The following is an 18512-nucleotide window of genomic DNA, read 5'->3' on the forward strand; positions in this document are numbered from 1 at the left end:
CAGCAAAGAGTGCAGCCTGCACAATATAGGTATCACATGATCTGACCACCTAGCTCTCAGCAATACTTGAGTTATGCACCAAGCTCCCGAAACATTCCAACTTTTGCAAAGCTACCACAAAGCAGGGAAGAGAGGAACCAAAAATAAAGATGAAAGCCAACATATTGGAATGTATCTTTTGGCACTTTCTTCCGAATCAACTCTCAGTTAATAGGGTTTAGCCCATTCTTACTTTTTGCTTCTCATTGGTCTTTGGCTGGTGGCTCATGAACCCCCGACCGCTTTGCAACTTGACCTGAGTTGCATCAGAACCAGCTTTTTAAAAAGGTCCTCTTTAAAAGGAGAAAGACTAATGAAGAAAGGAAAGAACTGGCAAAAAAGGGCAAGAAAAGGAGAAAGGAAATGGGGAACAAGAAAGACGGAGTAAATATTTTCAGATATAAAGGAATTAAAAATGAGTTTAGTCTCACATTGCATATGAGACTCAAAACTCTTTCCCTTGAACAGCTAAAGAAAGAAGTCTATCGGCAACTTTAACTGTTTAGTCTGTTATGCACCCTTGTCTTTTAATACTTTTTTAGACTGTTCTTTTAAGCTTTACAGTGTACTCCTAAGCATGTTTCATTCACTGTGTTTTACTCATAAATGAGTTTAGGATTGCAGCCATAGATGATACCTTGACTAACCTGACTAAAGCAGCATTACACGTACACAATCTCATGCTTTCTCTCTTTCTCTCTTCTAAAAAGAATCCTTGGAACCCACCTGTTCTGTAATACAATCCTACGTAAATGACCCCTTACCACTCCATTTGTCGGTTGTATTGATCTATTTGTTTTCCAGTGCTGCCGCAGGTGCCCTTAAACAACAAGCCTTTAGGAGCAGGGCGTGTGATATTTGAAAGATGCCATCCAGTAATACGTTGCAGCTCAAACCTTGTTATTCCATGGACAATAATCCTAAAATCATGCCATATCTACAAAGTGCATAAAGCTGCCCAGCTATTAGTTTACTCTTGCTCCTAAATGATTTGCATGAAAGAAGATATTAAGGGACATGAATTACTTGCTCCTATATCTTCCTATATTATTTCTATCCTAAGAAGCAGATAACTGGAATGATTAGTTTTTAGCTCTTCTTTTGATATTCCAGAAAATTCATTCACTTAGTATTTATTTGCAGTTTCCCACAGGGTTTGGGTAGTCAGTGGGCCATTTATTTTAGATTGACTATTTTATCCATATTTCCCAAATTGAAATACTGCAGAACATTTTCCTAACAACTTATTAATTTCTCGTGCTAAGATGTTTTTGTGAAAGAAAAATTCTGAATAAAGGGCAAATAAGAATTGAATACATTAAATTCAAAGGTGCGTAACATGGAAAAATACACTTTAATATAAGATCTATTCAAAATAAGAGATTTACAAATTGCAGAGGTGTAAACCAAAAAAAAAGAACACATTACTCTTTTGAAAATACAAGTTCTGTTTGAATACATGCACCAAAATGCTGCAGCAATCAAACCTGACCCCTGTTGAAATACAAGCATTCAGAATTGTAATGTTAGCAATGACCAGTGATCTCAAGATTAATGTAAACTCTGACCATGAAAAGGAGCTAAGATTCTGGGAGTCCCTTTTTGCCAATTGCTCTGTCATCAGCTTCTGAGAAAAAAGGTTTTATTAGGCTTGAGAGAAGAGTTGCTGCATCATCCCTCTCTCTGAGAGGCATGTAGCTACAATGCACTACTGTTACATCCAGAGACTGTTTACATCCTCTGCTTTCATTTCTGAAACATTTTTTTCTGGCCAAATACTTTAATTTACAGGGAAAAGCTTGCTTTTGGTCTATCTGTTGGCAAAGTTGGGCACTATTAGAAATATTGTGCTTAAGTTGCATTCAGTTCAAATTCATTTTCTGTTTGCTGTATGTATTGCAAGGTTCTTTGCAATTACAATTTTAAATTAAAAGGACATTTCGTAATAAAGATTATATCATGGGGTCTGTGTAGTGAGCTTTCCCATAGAATGGAATTCCTGTAGCACAGGTAGGGATGTATGAGAATTTCATTCAGTTTGAAAATTAGTTCACAAATCGCTCAGAAATGCTCTGTTTGCAAACACAATCACGAGTGTATTTCTCCAAAAACTGTTTGCAAATTCCTGAACTTGCATTCACAAAATGCACAACTGTCTCAAAATGCATAATTTTTCCAATTTGACGAACCAAAAAACAGGTCATAAAGGAAAACAGGAGCAAGCCAAACCGAGCTTTGAAGTAAAGTCTGGAGAATTTCACTTGGTTCTCCCATCCCTGTTTCAAGTGGGAGCCACTTTGAAAAAACAAACAAACACCTATGTGAGAGCCACATCAACTTACTACTAAAATGAACACAGAATAATCGAATGGAAATCTTAATTTAATTTTGGATTCCAACTCCCATCAGCCCCAGCCAGGAGAATACTGGTCAGGGATACTTAGAGTTGTAGTCCAAAACATCAGGACGACATGAGGTTGAGCAAGACTGACCTAGGCTGCCATCCTATGCATATTTTCTTGGGAGTAGACCCCATTGAATGCTGTGGGACTTACTTCCAAGTAAACATAAATAGGATTGTACCACTACCACCACCACCCCACACACACACAGCTAGCTCCAACTGTTGCAGTGCTAGAGGGGCAATAAGGAAGGAGGTGGCAAAGGTAAAGGAGCAGCTGCTGCTGCTGCCAGGTCCCTGATGAAGGAAAGGGATGGGGAGCAATTTCTACTGTCATATGTGAGAGAGTGGAAGGAAAGTGTGAGTGAATGAGGGCAGGGTGGGGCATAACCATTTTCAAATACCCCTGGAGCTAACAAGAGCTCAATGAAATGTGTTTGGGATTCAGTTGATTAAGATGTGTGTTTCCCTTCATCCCACTTTCAGCTCCTGAAAAACTGAGTACCTCCCATCTCTCCTTCCCCTTCTTCACATCATGGGTCTTCTTTCCATTTCCTGAGGGAATCTCATGTACCTCTTCCCTCCTTCTGCCCTCTCTGGCTGTCCCACCGGTTCTCCCCTTTCGTTTCCTTCCTCCACCTACCCACCTTCCTTCCACTCTGTCTCTGTGTTCCTCTCTCCAGCTCCCTCTGCTAGTTATTTCTCTCTCTCTCCCTTGCCTTGCCTCCTACCTGCTAATCAATATCATTTGGAAGCAGCCCAGGCTGCTGAGACAGGGGTGCCATGTTTACTGGCCTGTACTGTGTACGTCAAGTGGCTAAGGGGTCTTCTACCTACCTGCCCTGCTCTTGCAAAGCACTCTCCCTGCTTGGGGAAGGGAGTGGCAGCAGCCACCTCCCTGTACAGCCACTGCATCAGAGAGAGAGAGAGAGAGAGAGAGAGGTGGGGAGAGGGAGAGGGGCTGGCAATGTGTTTGGGAGCCACCAATTTGATTTTTGGGAGCTGCCGGTGCCCTGCAGGCCTTGCAGTAAAGGCCATTGTCAGCAGGTAGGATGTTCTTGAGCATCTGTGATATACAAAACCCTTCATGCATTATGATATAGAAGATGAAGAAAATGATTAAAATGCAGCCTTTATTGGAGTCTCTTTCTAACCATAGAAGATAGCAACAGTGCCCAAGCCTACCCCCTGGCATCCTGAATTTCATTCAGTGAACAGAAGTAGCTTCCGTTTACAGATGGAGAGTTTTGCACATGGAAGGGGCTTTTGCACTAGTGGAGTGGAAACTTAGGTTCCAAGATAATTTATCTGGGTCTGATAAAAACTAATAGCATGGGCCCCCTCCACCCTATGAAAGGCTGTTTTTGTTTTGAAAAACCAGAGGATTGATCGGTGTCCTTTAGTTTCTTCAGCTCCCTATGTTTAACCCTGTTACAATTTTGACTGATTTGTATTTGTAGTTTGCTACAATAGACCCAAGTCTTATTTCTTTTATGCACACTGGAGACCAGAGGACTAACTCATTTACTTGCATATATTTTGGGGCTAGTGAATCCTATCAGCAACACTGGCTCCTACTGTCCCAGAGATCTCAATGTCTCTGATTATTATATTGCTTGCCCCTCCCTTCTTCTGCCAATTGGCTGCCTCTCCCTGTTGGTTCTTCCAGCCTGTGAATAGGACGTTTCAGCTGGGACTTGAGAGAACATAGCACATTTCTTTCTGTCTCTCAAAACTACAATTCTGTAGTTTCCTGTACAAGCACTCTTACTCTCTGTTCCAGAGAAGAGCCTGGACTGGTAGCTTCCTGTTCCAAATCTTGCTGCTTCTGTTCAAACACTGTTTCTGATTGGCTCCAGAAAATCGCTCAAGATCTTACACAGAGCTGCCTGAGGAGGTAAATGGCAAAATCCCCCCCCCCCCACACACACATATAGAAGATGATGGTACTGGCATTGAATCTTAGTTCAAGCACTGATGATGTGACAGCGTGTTCCACTATTCCTGAGGGCTTGCAGTAGGCGTGCAGGGCAGGCAGTGTGGCTTACATAGCTTTGTCCCCCAACATCTCACTACCTCTTACTCATGGGTCCATCTGGGGCTTGCTCACAGCTCGTTCAAACAAATGCTGCAGTGCAGCAGCACCAGTATGCATCTTGTGAGCTGAATAACACATGCACATAGGGGTATGCAGCAGCACCAGCATGCATCTTGTGAGCTGAATAACACATGCACATTGGGGTATGCAGCAGCACTAGCATGCATCTTGTGAACTGAATAACACATGCACATAGGGGGTGGGCAGTGCCTGCTGGATGGGGTATGTTTGTGTGTGCTGAGGTGGGGGAGATGAGGAGGAAAAGTTCAGGGGCCACCTCACTGTGTCTAATGGTAGGGATGAATCTGACCTTAAAAAATCTAGACACTCCATATAGATAGACATTGCCCTGGTTCACACAATACTTCAACCCACACTCAAGGTTGAGTATGGCTGGGTGTGGGTTGTCACTGAAGTGTGGGTTGTTGTGTTGTGTGAACCCAGCTACGCTAACAAACAATCCATGAAGAGAACCCATGGTTTGTTGTTGGGTTGTGAACTGTGGCTTGTTCATGGTTAAGAAACCATGGTTTGTTAGTGCAGCTGGAGTCACACAACACAACAACTCATGCTTCAGTGACAACCCACACTCAACCCATACTCAGTCTTGAGTGTGGGTTGTCATGTTGTGTTGTGTGAACATGGCCAGTATGTTTGCACAAACATCTTAAAACATGATCCACAAGTTTTCCTCACTTTTTTGGTCATGGCAATGGGTTTGCAGCCCACACCAAGCCCTCCTAGACCTCCAGGCCCAGCTAAAGTTTCTCTTCCCTTTATCCCTCATACTTGGATCCTGCCTGCATAGCAGCATGTGGACATTCTTCATTCTATGTAAAAATGTTCCCACTGTTTTCATTCGATATAAGTACATTTAAAAATCTTATATTGGCAGTTTTTTAAACAATTTACACCATTTGTTGCATCATGGGGAGAGCACATGTCTTTCTTTTAAAAAAAATACTGACTGTTGTTAGAGAGAGGACTGGCGTTGGCCCCTTTTCAGGACCCATTTGTGAATATAGCCTCAGCAGTTTGTTTAACCAAACATCACCCTCATACATTTTACATGGTACCTCCCCAGCTGAGGCCTGTCTCTAACAACTAGTGTATTCTGCAACGAGTTGCTCAACAGATGTCATTCTGGTTGAATAATGAGGCAGAATACTTGTGCGTTGGCTAACGTTACTCGAACTTTGATCACTTTTGTTCAACACATCAGTCTGGCATTGTGCTTTATACCAACATAACACTATAACCAGAACATGCCTTTCAGGCTTAGAATAGCAAAGGAATGTTATTGAAATCAGTGCAGTTACAGATCAGTGAATGGAAAAAGGAGAATACTGTTTATTTCATAATGCTGTGGTGTTGTACTTTGGAATTAGAAAGGAATGTAAAGAATGCAACTACAGATTTTAGTTATTTTTATTTCACAGGCTTTTTGGTGTTAGGGGAATCTTTCCTTTGTTTACCTCTTGTGGCTGTTTTTACCTCATGTGGCTGTTTTAGTATGTAGCATAAGATGGATGAAATGTTTGATTCTGAGACTGTAGAATCTTTCATAATTATTGAAATAATGCTTATTTCTGTGATAGAATGAAACTGAGATCCTAAGAGGATATTTTATTTATTTATTACATTTCTATACTGCCCATTAGCTGATGCTCTCTGGGCATCATGCTTCATTTATAGACCAGCCAAGAATGTTTTAGAAAACATCACATACTATTATTGTATTTTTGATACCCAATTTTTATTAATAGCCACCTCTGTTGTCTACTGATGTGGGATACAAACATTATAAATAAAAAGATCAATTCAGCTCATAACTGATTATAACTATACTGTATGGCCCCAGGAACACCGTACCTGGGACCATAGGACTGCAGCCTAAAGTATGTATGATTTTTTTTCACCCTATGAACATCCTGTAAATATGTGTCAGAGTTCCAGCACATGTATCTGTGATGTTCAAAAGTTGGTAGGGGGGTTATACAGTAACCTCTTTGCTCCCAACTTTTTTATATGATCGAAATATGTGCTGGTTTCTAGGAATGGGAGAGAATATTATTTGGTTCACATTTTGATAAACTCACTAAATTCACTTACTTACTAAATTCACACTTTCCAAATTAATATGCCAAGTGGAACACAGTTATCCTTTGGTATTCTCCCTTCTCAGAATTTTGTGATGCAGTTCTCTGAACAGAAAATGTGTACAGAATGCACATATTAGGGGAAAGTGCACATAAAAATGTGTATATTTGCGGGGGCGGTGGGACAAAAATGATTATATAAGAGGAAACTGCTTCCAAAAATTGTGTATATTAGGAAAAATTATTTACAGAAATATGTGTATTAGGAGAAATGTGGACAAAAATGCACATTAATTTTTGTGTGGACTTTTGTTTTCTTTAAGAAGTCTCAAACTGATGTAGAAACAGGGTGGAACAAATTGAAGTTTGGAAAAATGAGAAATTTAGAGAAGCTGAAATTGACAGATTTCATCCCTCTTGTTATCCTAGGGCATATTTACAGAATTAACATACAGTGGGAAAAAATTGTGTACCAATCAGTTACAGTTTTAATTGATACACAAAGTGGGTATCGAAGTACTGTAACTTCCAGAGGGGTACTCATGTTAGTCTGTTGCATTGAGAAGAACAGAGTCTTGTGGCGCCTTAAAGACAAACACATTTCTTGTGGCAAAAGCTTTCATGGACCCCATTTCATTAGATGCATTAAGTGTAACCCTCAGTTGGCAGGTATATACACACATGGATGTAGAGAGAAAAGACGTAAGCAGTGAGGTCAGAGGAAAATGAAATGCAAAAAATACAGGCTGTAATAATTAAATGTATGTAAATAGTTATAGTGACCATTCACAAAGTAGTGTTGATTATAACACAAACAACTTCTTTGTGATCTCTGTGACACACATATATAGGTTATATGCCTACGCAGAACAGTCATTTGGAACATTCTAGAGCTAAACAGAATTTTAGGCAGGAGTCCTGCCTACCTCCTCTGGTGCTTGTTCTGGGTGTGTTTCGCACCTGCCTCTCAGTTCCTTTTTGTCCACTGCAGCAACTAACAGCATTTGGAATGTGCTTGCCTCATAGCAAAATTCTCAAAACTTCTGTTGTCCCCTCCTGGAATGCTGAGCAGAGTTCTCCTTATCTCCTTTTCTTCTCTTCCTCCTATTTTCTCTGAGTTTCCTTCCTCTTTATTATACATTACCCCCTTTGGGCACATGGCCTCCAAGGCCTTCTTCAAAAATTGCACCCACTGCAATTTTTGGCAGGAAGATACTGTTAACTGATGGACACTCCAGCTGGTTGCTTTGCCTTGGAGAGGTGCACAGGGTGGACTCCTGTACCCACTGCCAGGTCTTTACAAAGCAGGCCAGGAGAAACAGAACAGCATGCCTCTGGGCCCTGTTGTGGGAAGAAGCCCTCAAGGCAGTAGACGCAGCCGCATTGATGGCAGCCGCTATCTCTTTGAGACATCATGCAGGACTCCACCAGGAGGCTAGAGTGAGAGTGGAGGATCTTGAATTTGACAGCAAAGGCCCTTTCATCACATCCATGGATTGCAACCTTGACCATGCCTACAAAATGAAGACATCCACCTGGAAGATGGGAATGGGATCCAAATCCTCAGCAGCTTCCGCCAACCGAACACATCTGTACTGGCAGTGCCAATGGCCACCTTGACACCAACCCAATTCAGGTCTCAGCTGAGCTTCCAGACAAGTTTCATACTCCTCCTTTTTCTCAGAGTCCCTTTCAGAACAAATACTGCCAACCTACTCATGGTAAACACCCTGTCTATTCCAAAAGGCATCTTTGACTCCTAGAGAGGAGCCCAACCACCAGCTCTTTTCCACCAGAATAGGCTTGAACCTTTTCTCCCCACCAGGAGGTTCATCACCACTGACAAGTGCATACTTTCTATCATTGCCTGAGGCTATTCTATCAAATTTGAAGATAACACCCCCACACACACACACGGGAATCTTCCACTCCGCTTGCCCTGCTTGAGTTCTAAGAAAAGAAATTGCTATCCACTTGAGCAAGGACACGATAGAAAAACTCTCCCCTGCTTAAAGGACAACCAGTTTCTTCTCCAGGTACTTTACAGCCCCCCCAGAAGACAGTGGTCTTTTAAAAAAAGAATGTTTTTGTCTCAGCTCATCTTACAGAGGCACTTCTTGATTTCACTCAAGCCAACATCAACCTACCAGAGGACATAACGGACACCCTATGATGCCTCGCATGGGAACTGAAGGCTACCTCCCAATGCCAAGTACTACCTCAGTAACTCTGTTAGCACGCTTCCATATAAGAGCACTCCAGTTATAGTTCCTATGAATCTTCAACCCTGAAGCAGACCTCCAGACTCATATTTTATCTCTTCCCAATTCAGTCCAGCATTCTCTACACTGGTGGGTGGTTCTGACACACCTTTTATGAGGGCTCAGTTTCCAGACCCCCATCTGTCCCTGACAGCCACCATGGACGTTTCCCTCCACGGTCGAGGAGCCCACTGTGGTTCACTTACAATCAGAGGATTGTGGTCTCAATGGGAGAGAGCCCTACATATAATCAGCTCAAGCTTCTTGCTGTTACCAAAGCCCTATGGGCACTTGAATTTCACATCAAGCGGTGATCCATCCAAATCTTAGTCGACAATACCACGGTTGTCTTCTACATAAACAAGCAGAGGGTACGAGATCCCTTCCCATCCTTTGACTCATCTTCAGTTTCTGGGACTGGTGCATATGTTACCACATAGCTCCCATCACTATACACCTTGCAGAAATGTTCAACACTTGCCAATGCGCTCAGCAGGTTGGGAACTACCCCTCATGAATGAGGGCTCTCTCTCTGACAGTCACACTCGAACTTTTTGACACGTGGGGCATTACTGCACTAAACACGAAATGCCAGTCTTTCTGCAGCAGAGCTGGTCACAATGCAGACTCTCTGGGAGATGCTTTCCTTCTTCGCTGGGGCGGGCACGCTAACTTACATGTTCCCTCCTTACTCTCTAGTCACATCAGTGGTGAAGAAGATATAGGATGATGGGTCTTACTGCATCTTGATAACACCATGGTGGCCGAGGCAAACATGGTTTGCAACACTTCTCCTCCTGTCCAACCACACTTTTCTTCATCTCCCTTGGCTCCTGGATCTTCTTACAATGAGCAACTGGAAGATCAGGCTCCCAGACATGGAGACCCTACGTCTCACTGTATGGAAAGTGGGCAACTTCACCAGTTTTCCCACAAGTAATGACTCCTTCGCGCAAACCATCCACCTGGGCCTTGTACACTACAAAATTGAATGCCTTTCTCAAATTTCTCATTCCAGCAGGACCCCAAATCCTGTGGCCTACCAAGTATATTGGACTTTCTTCTTTGAAATCTGGAGGTTTAGCTCTTTCCTCCATTTATTACTTTGGTATGAAGAGCGATTGAACTATGTGCTCTAAGGCATGACTAACCATTCCTAAATTTTCATGAGGATAAAGTAGTACTTACCCCCCAGGCTGCTCCTTTCTTCCAAAGGTTGTCTCACAATTCCGCTCAGGATATTGTACTACCAACTTTCCTTCCCTAACCTACTTCCGTGATGGAAGTTAAACTTCATTACCTAGATGTCAGAATGGCACTTTGTGTATATGCATAGAACATAATCCATTAGGAAATCTACCATTTATTCATATGACACTTAGGACTCAAAAATGGTCACCCGGTGTCATCACATACTTCACCAAGGGATGGTTTCAGCCATACTTCTCGCCTATCAACTGGCATGCTTAGAGGCCCCCCTACAAATACAGGGTCACTTGACTAGAGCCATAGCATCCTCTGCTGCTTTCCTCAGAGGTATTTTGCTTCTGCAACTGTATAGCACAGCAACCTGGGCTCGGCCCTCTACCTTCATCAAACATTACAGCCTGAATATCAGAGATCGTGCCGATGTGGCTATTGGCAGAGCAGCCCTTTCTTCAGTTCTGGTATGACATATCCCTCCTCTGGTAAGTCTCTTGCTTTTTAGTCACCCATATGTGTGAGTCACAAAGACCATGAAGAAGAAGAACAGGTTGTTTAACTGTAACTGTGGTTCTTCAGGTGGTCATCTGTGAACTCACACAGCTCACTCTCCTCCCTGTTTTGATGTCTCGCCTTCTTTATTCCTCCACTGCAGCAGACTCAGAACTGAAAGGCAAGCAGGAGCCATGCCCAGAGCATGTGCAGAGGGGGTGGGTGAGACTGCCACCTAAAACTCTGTTTTCACTCTAGAATGATCCAAATGACTGTTATGCACAGGCCATGTGTCTGGGTTCACAGATAACCACTCAAAGAACCATACTTATAGGTAAGCAACCTGTCCATTCTGCAATTGTAAGCTAATTAAGACTTGTAGTGGGATTAAAAAACCCCTCAGTATCACAGTTCAGGGAGGAGGAGGACGGGAAAGCAGAAGGGAAGCAAGGGAATTGGATGTGTGAATGCCGGTTGAATGGAGTGTGTGTGTGTGTGTGGATGGGTGTGTAAGAGAGAGTGGGGCTGTTCGCATGACATGACAGTCTACCATGGGTTAAATAAGGCATCAGCCATTTTGAATATGTAACCCCGATTCGGGGGTTGTCATGTCATGAAAATCCAGCAAGTTTGGGTTATTCAAGGGTTAACAGCTCTTGCATAACCCGTGGTCTGTTTTAGGTTGTTCAACCCTTGCATTACCCACACTCACTGCGTTGGCATGACACGACAGACCATAACCCAGGTTCACACTACATGATAACCCCCAAGTGGGGGTTGCATATGCAACCTGGTGCCCACGGGCACCATAGCTCATTGTGAGTTATTGTCTGAACCGTGTCATCCGAATCAGGTCACTGAGTGTGGGCTGACTGGCTCCATCCACTTTTGGCCCTCACTTTGCCAACTGCTAGTATGTGGCTCCCAACAGATTAACCCTGAGGGAATGTGGCTCTGGGGAATGAGGTAAAAGTTCCCCGCCCTTATTTTAAAATCTAGCTTTCCATAATATTTTCTAAAATGATTTGAAAATGGAAAGGATGCAAATTCCCCTCCACAATCTAAGTAGATTTTTAGACTGAAGACGCTAAACCTGTATTTTAGTTTCCATTTTCTATTCAAGATTTCTGATTATCCTACTTCTGGGCTGGTCTTGTGGTGTCTTATTCTAGGAACTGATTTGGTAGTAAAAATGGCAATGAGTGGATGAGATACATTCTAAAATGTTATTGACTTCACAACATAAAAATGCTTAGCAGTGACTGTAATGCTAATCCAGAGAAATGCAAGGAGAACCCCACTCATGAAATGAGGCTTTCCCAGCCCCTCAGTCCCATTGCATCCTCTGTGCCACCTCGCAAGCTGCTCCTGAGAGTTGAGGGACTCTCTGGAAATGTGTGGGATATGGTGTGGGTAACTGCAGTGGGAGGAGTGAAAAAGTGAAGATTGGGGAGGGATGCTTTGCATGAACAGAGGTGCTTTCTCATTATATTAGGCACCTTTGGATCCAAACCAATATCTTTCAAAGTACTCGAATATGCTGTTAAAAGGTGGACTTCCATTTGGTGTAGAATTTGGCTTAGGTATAGATAACTTGCATTTGAGTCCTGGCTCCCATTAGAGTCGTGAAAAGTTGTCTTGAGCAAATCATTTCTCAACTTGAGTTCCACATATCTGAACTGATGAACAGATTTGTTTGGGGGCTGAATGAAATAACTATTTGCACATTTTAAATGGCTGTACAAATGATACATAATAATAAGTGTCATATATTTAAACAATTTTGGGTTGTTTTTGCAGGTTAAGCGAAATGTGTATGACCTGACTAGTATCCCTGTTCGTCATCAGTTGTGGGAAGGCTGGCCTGCTTCTACAGATGACTCAGTAAGTCACAATTTACCTCAGAGTTGCCTATAAACACTATCTTATTTTTCTAGTTCATATATATATATATATATATAATGGCTTTGCTTTCAGACTCTATTGAAAGCAATTATTGCATTTTACAAAGACTCATGTGTACAATATATAAGGTATATTGGTAATTCAATATGTGGTGATTAACTGCTTGACCAATCTAAAATGCTGAAGTATTTATTTAATAACCTGTTTAGAAAAGTTCAGTTGAAATGACTAGTTATACATCAGGGTACAATCTACGATTTCTACTGTCTCCTCTGGAGAGGAGCAGAATTAGCTGTTCACAGACATTTGTGGCTTGTGAGTTTCATATATACCAATTGAATGATCAAGAGAAAAAGCTTCAGTGAGAAAATGTCTTTATGGTTTGTCTAGTGGAAGATACCAGCTTATCTGCTTTGTCATATGATTACAAAAAAATGCAAGTTCCAGGTACTCTTCTTAAACTATTGTTTTAACAACTTTGGGAGGTGACAGATTAGTGAGACTGCATAATACTATGCACTTTGATCCTAGTTCAGGAAGGACAAACTTATTCAAAGAACATTTCAGCACATGCTTAAGTACTACATGAAGGCTGCAATTTTTGCACACTTACCAGGGAGTGTGTACCATCAAAATAAGTGAGACTTCTGAATGATGATGTGTAGGATTTCTGTAGTCCATTTATCCATGTTTAAAAGTCAATCTGTGATGTGAAGGGGATAGCACAGAGGAAAGCTCCTGTTCCTTGGTCAGGAAAGTAAGGTAAAAAAGCTTTGCTATATGTGTTCATGTCTGATGATCCACTTTAAAAAGCCCCTCTGGATTGAGGTCATCATTCACATTTTAATGTCACATTAACTTCTGAAATGAACTTCTGTTCTCTCCAGTTTATTTTTAAAAAGTTCATTTGGATTCAGAGAGCAAAGAATGGCTGCCCATTGCCATTGCAGCACATTTGGCGGAACAGTGCCACACTGGTATTTTCAGAGGAAGTAGTTAGTCCTCATGTTGGAAGTGGAACTGAAGCTTAGATAAAAACAAACACAGACAAGGTTAATTGCAACCTCTGAAATATATTGGTGTGCTGTCATCTGTTGCTAGTTGAGTGTAGGCCAGAAAGGATTTGAAAACCCATGATTTCTAATCCAAATGCCAGCAGCTGTTTGGAAAACAGCCAGTTAGAGAAAAAGGGAAAGCCTTCCTCTAGGATAGGATGTCCAGCATGGATAAAACACACAAATCTGTTTTAAACTCTGTTTTAACAAGTGACAATGTTGCAGGTGATATTTTCTTTCTTTTCTTTTCAAGTCTAATGAAACTGGTGATTGTTAAGTCATCTGCTTGAAAAGCAGATGAGTCCAGAAAGCTCCCGGCATGAAACTACTGCAGCTGAGGCCCGTCAGCTGTGTAAACACTTCTGAACGTGTTACTCCCAAAAATATAATTAATTTCTATCTGAAATTAGAGCCCCCAACTTAATATTTATGAAGATTTTACATTAGCAATAACAGTCTGAACACTTTTCCCTCCTTTCTCATTAAGGCAGTTTGCTCATAAAGTTTATCTCTTATATGCCACTCTCCAGTATCACTGTCATATTTTTTTTAAAAAAAATTATATTCGCCTCTTTTGGTAATAACTTAATTTTTGACACAGAGATGTCTCAATGGCAGAGACACTCAAGAGCAGAGATCTAATGTCTACCTATGAAAGAGTTAAAAAAGGACTTGATTAGAATACTTTTCATTTACATTTCATGCAGCATAAGAAATACTTTGTAATACCACGGGAGGTTTTTTTCATTGCAGTTCTCGTTAACCTTTGTCTTAGCAAACAGGACAACTAGATAGACTTCCAATAATTAGATTCCTGTGTAATCGAGTCTCCCATGAACTTGATCGGCTTCGGTCTTCTGCATTACCAGAAATGCATCAAAGTCAAGAGCCTTTTAAAAAACACTGTTACTGCACCTCCTTTTAGAATGATGACATGTTCTGTGCTTGTAGTTTTAAGTATAATGAAGTATGGGATACTGTATGAGATGTCAATAGCTCTTTCTGATCCCCCTGCTTTTTTGCACACTTTCACAGAGAAAATCAGTATCTAAAACTCTACCAGTAGGGGAATGTTTTCATGCTGTGTCAGTTTAACTGTGAGAAATAAGGAGCTTGCAAGATTGCTAGAATGCCATTTTACACTTTAAAAATGACATTTTTTCAATTTCTATAGAATATGAACAATGCTAGCTCTGGAAATTTATAATTGTTTCATCTAATTAAAATACAAGCGCTATGTATGATTTCCACTTACTACTTCAATTTTCAGATGATCTGCTCTCTTTTGTTTGTCCTGAAATTTTTTCCCCCTGGATGTTAAAGATTTCACATGCCATGTCTGTTATTTGCTATTGACAGTCAACATGGTCTTATAAATTGGGGAGAGAAGCTGGGGTGGGGTTGGGGGATCAGTAGTAGAGATGTTGTGGGTAAGTTTTGTTAGCAGTTAGGCTTTTTTATTTAAACAGTTGTGTTAGTGAACTTAATTGACAAAATTATGTTGATTGTAAAAATGACAACAAAGTTTCCCAGTTACTGTGGTTTTCTTGTGTATAATTAAAAGGACTAACTTATCTTACTTTTATAGTTGGAAATACACACATTAATCTCTTAAGTTCTCTTAAGAGAACTGAAATCTCTTACGTTTCCTTTCATAAATCTCTTAAGTTTCCTTTCATAAATCTCTTAAGTTTCCTTAAGAGATCACACATTCCAGAGGCCCATGTGCACTTTAATTTCTATTTCTTTCACTCCTGTTTGTTTCAGGATTATGTTTTTGTTATGCTTGTTTTAAGACGAAGTGTTTTCTTGGCTGAACATTTTTATATTTCTGTTTATGAAATGGACTATCTTGTGCAAGGGGAAGTTGCTGCACTGAACTTCAGCCAGCAGTGTTTCAATTTTTTACTGACAGAGGTAATGCTAGTGCTTATGGAGAGACTGAATTATGTAGGCCTTTTTGGTTTTTTTACATGCTGCTCTGATGGAAAAGGAATAGCGTTTTATGCCATGCAGATATTAGTTAGAAGGCCAGTTAGTTTCAGTTTCAGTTCCAGTTCCAGATCAGTGACAGACAGCAGGTTCACATAGGAGGCTGTGAACCAGTCTCTGTGTGCAGAAGCCCCCAGCTGGCTGCAGTAGTTAAGGGCTTTGACAATTTATACAGTCAGCCAGAGAGTCTTACACAAGGCTGATGATGACATCACTACCATCACCTGCCTATACACCCTCGTTGGAAGTGCTGGGTTCCTTTCGGCACCCAGCCTTGTTCCTTGTTCCTCCTCTCCGCTGCTTGAAGAAGCCAGGTACTGCTGAGAGGAAGAGTAGGCAGACTGTAGCAGAGGTGCTGCTGATAAACACTGTCAGAGCCCATAGCTACTACAGCCAGCTGGAGGCTTCTGTACATACTGGGGCTGATTCATAGGATACTGTGTGAAGCTCCTCAAAATTGTGAAAGGATTCAGGATGCGCTGCCAAATCTTAAGATGCTTTTGATCCATAATTGGCTGAGGATTGGGTGGAAATGGGGACTTCTGGAGTTGATATTGCATATGAAAACAGGATTTAAATCAGTTTTCACTTGCCATCCAACTTCAGTCTTGCTCAGTGCTTATATTGTCATACAAAGCATACAAGGTATTTCCATGTTGAACAGATCTACATGATATGTGCCTGCACCTGCATGCGTGAGAGAAGGACTCTATCTTCTAATGCTTGCTGTATGTGTATAATGAATGGTACATTTGATGGAATAGGAGATTCAGCAAATGCAGTCGTTGTTCAGAACTTGGGTTATGGAAGTAGGTCTGCTTTTAAGAGCTCAAAAAGCTGCTGTGCAGCAGAAGAGATTGTGTTTCAAAAGTTGCTAAGAATATGCTGAACCATATGCTTTAGGAATACATGCCTTATGGCCCATAAGAATCCCCCTGTGCCCCCCCCATACACATGTTGGAGCTCTCTGTCTCCATGGGTACAGCAGCACGTATGCAGGCTTCTGCTGTTTCTGCACTTCTCTAGATCAGGGCAACCATACTGCTTCATGCGTCTCTGGAGAGCACTCCATCTGAAAAAAATCTTCACATTAATACATGACTGAAAATTTCTCCTTTATAATTTTTTAGATAATCATTATTTTGCAACCAGTTCAATACATTTGATTGATTAATCTACAGGTGTTGAACATTCCAGGTTAATCACACCATAGTTACCTGGCTCTTAGAAGAAGTCATAAGGGATGCAAATGAATAAAACATGGCAAAGACACATTTATTGCTTTTGAAACAATAAATTTGAAACAATAAAGCTTACATAAAAAGTGTACTTTTAAACAAATTTTAAAATATCCTTTTGTACCTGATTGGTTCCACAGCATAAGCTAGATTTTTGATCTGTGATCACTCTCCGCTGTATTCTGTTCAGATACTTCTGTTTGAAATTATTCACTCAGCTAAGGAAAGAACACAAAAAGAACCCTGCTGGATCAGATCAAAGGCCTACCTAGTCCAGCATTCTGTTCCCCACAGTGACCAACCACATGCCCATGGGAAACCCACAAGCAGGAGACAAGGGCACTAGCCCTCTCCCGCTGCTGTTTCCCACCAATGAGTATTCAAAGGCATGCTGCCTCGGATCTTGGATGTAGTATATAGCCATAATGACTAGTAGCCATTGATGGCCTTATGCCCCATGAATTTGCCTTTTAAAGCCATCTGAGTTGGTGCCCATCACCACCACATCCTGTGGAAGCAAATTTCATAGTTTAGGTATGTGCCATATGAAGAAATGCTTTCATTTGCTTGTCCTGAATATCCCACCATCCAACTTAATTGGATGACCCTAGGTTCTAGTATTATGTGAGTCTATTCCCTTTATTTGCTATTAAGCTAAAATCAGCCTTCTTAAATATATAAAATATATATTTAAAATATTTTATTTTAAAAATAAAGCCTTTTTATTGAGGCTTCTGCCTCATTCCAGTTTTGCTGCTTTTTTGCTTGGTCCATGAAGCCTAGTGTTTTTATGCATGGTTCTGTCTCAACCTCTGTATGCCTGACTATGTCAGCTCTTGGTTCTGCTGTCTTGGCTATTATGAGAATTAAGGGTGTAGGGTACTCCTTCCATCAGAGACAGGAGAAATAAAGGAGACTGGCAGGGCAGGGTAATGGATTTATTTTATTTATTGATTATATTTCTATCCTTCCTTTTCCTCCATGATGGAACTCAAGGTGAAATTCATAGGGTTCTCCTAGACCAGCCTTACCACTTCAGCTTCCACAATTCCTAACCATTGGGCCATTGGTCATGCTGGCTGAGGCTAATAGGAGTTGAAGTCGAAAACATCTGGATGGTACCAGGTTGGGAAAGGCTGTCTTAGACAGTCTTCCATCCAGGCACTGGCCAGATCCAGACTTGCTTACCTTTAGCAAGGCTGTATCATATGCCTTCAGATAAATGGAAGGAAGCTCCACTTAGAAAGGGGAGACTGGTCCTGTTTGCAGGATCACAGAGGCGGAAATAAGGCACAGTGGCGTATTTCCCCCACAGCGTAGGCCAGGAACATTTGCATAATTATCCTTGCCGGCATGGCTTGCTGTGTCGTGTAAACCCAGTGAGCCCATGGGTGGCTTGTTAACCACAGCAACAAGCCACCCTCGGCAGCTTTGCACAACATGGCAAGCTGCACCAGCAAGGGTAATCATGCAAATCCCCCCAGCACCCGAACAGCACATGTGGTGGGGAAAATAAGCCACCGTGGTTGATTTCCCCTTCCATGATTGTGCGAACCCAGTCAGTAAGTTTGATCCTATCTGGCAGAGCTTTCTGCACCAGCTTTTTGGGTAGCATCCACATCACACAGCAGAAGACACAGATAGCAGATGAAAAACTAACTAGCTCACATTCCCATTTGGTTATTTTCCTTCTGGAAGATTTTAGGTGATAATCCTCTTCCATCCCATG

At 41.5% G+C, this 18512-nt stretch overlaps 1 protein-coding gene across 2 annotated transcripts in view; it reads left to right on the plus strand.

Moving 5' to 3' along the window:
- FAF1 (Fas associated factor 1) overlaps positions 1-18512 on the plus strand; it is a 250018-nt gene that overhangs the window by 108713 nt on the left and 122793 nt on the right. For both annotated transcript variants that reach the window (XM_084852547.1, XM_084852548.1), the window contains one exon: positions 12394-12477. In XM_084852547.1, coding sequence (XP_084708673.1) covers positions 12394-12477 — 84 coding nt within the window. The remainder of the gene's footprint in view (positions 1-12393; positions 12478-18512) is intronic.

Source organism: Heloderma suspectum, chromosome 4 (genome assembly GCF_057233095.1).
Source record: "Heloderma suspectum isolate Gila_16-S chromosome 4, 16-S_ref, whole genome shotgun sequence".
In the NCBI taxonomy this organism is placed as follows: Eukaryota; Metazoa; Chordata; class Lepidosauria; order Squamata; family Helodermatidae; genus Heloderma; species Heloderma suspectum.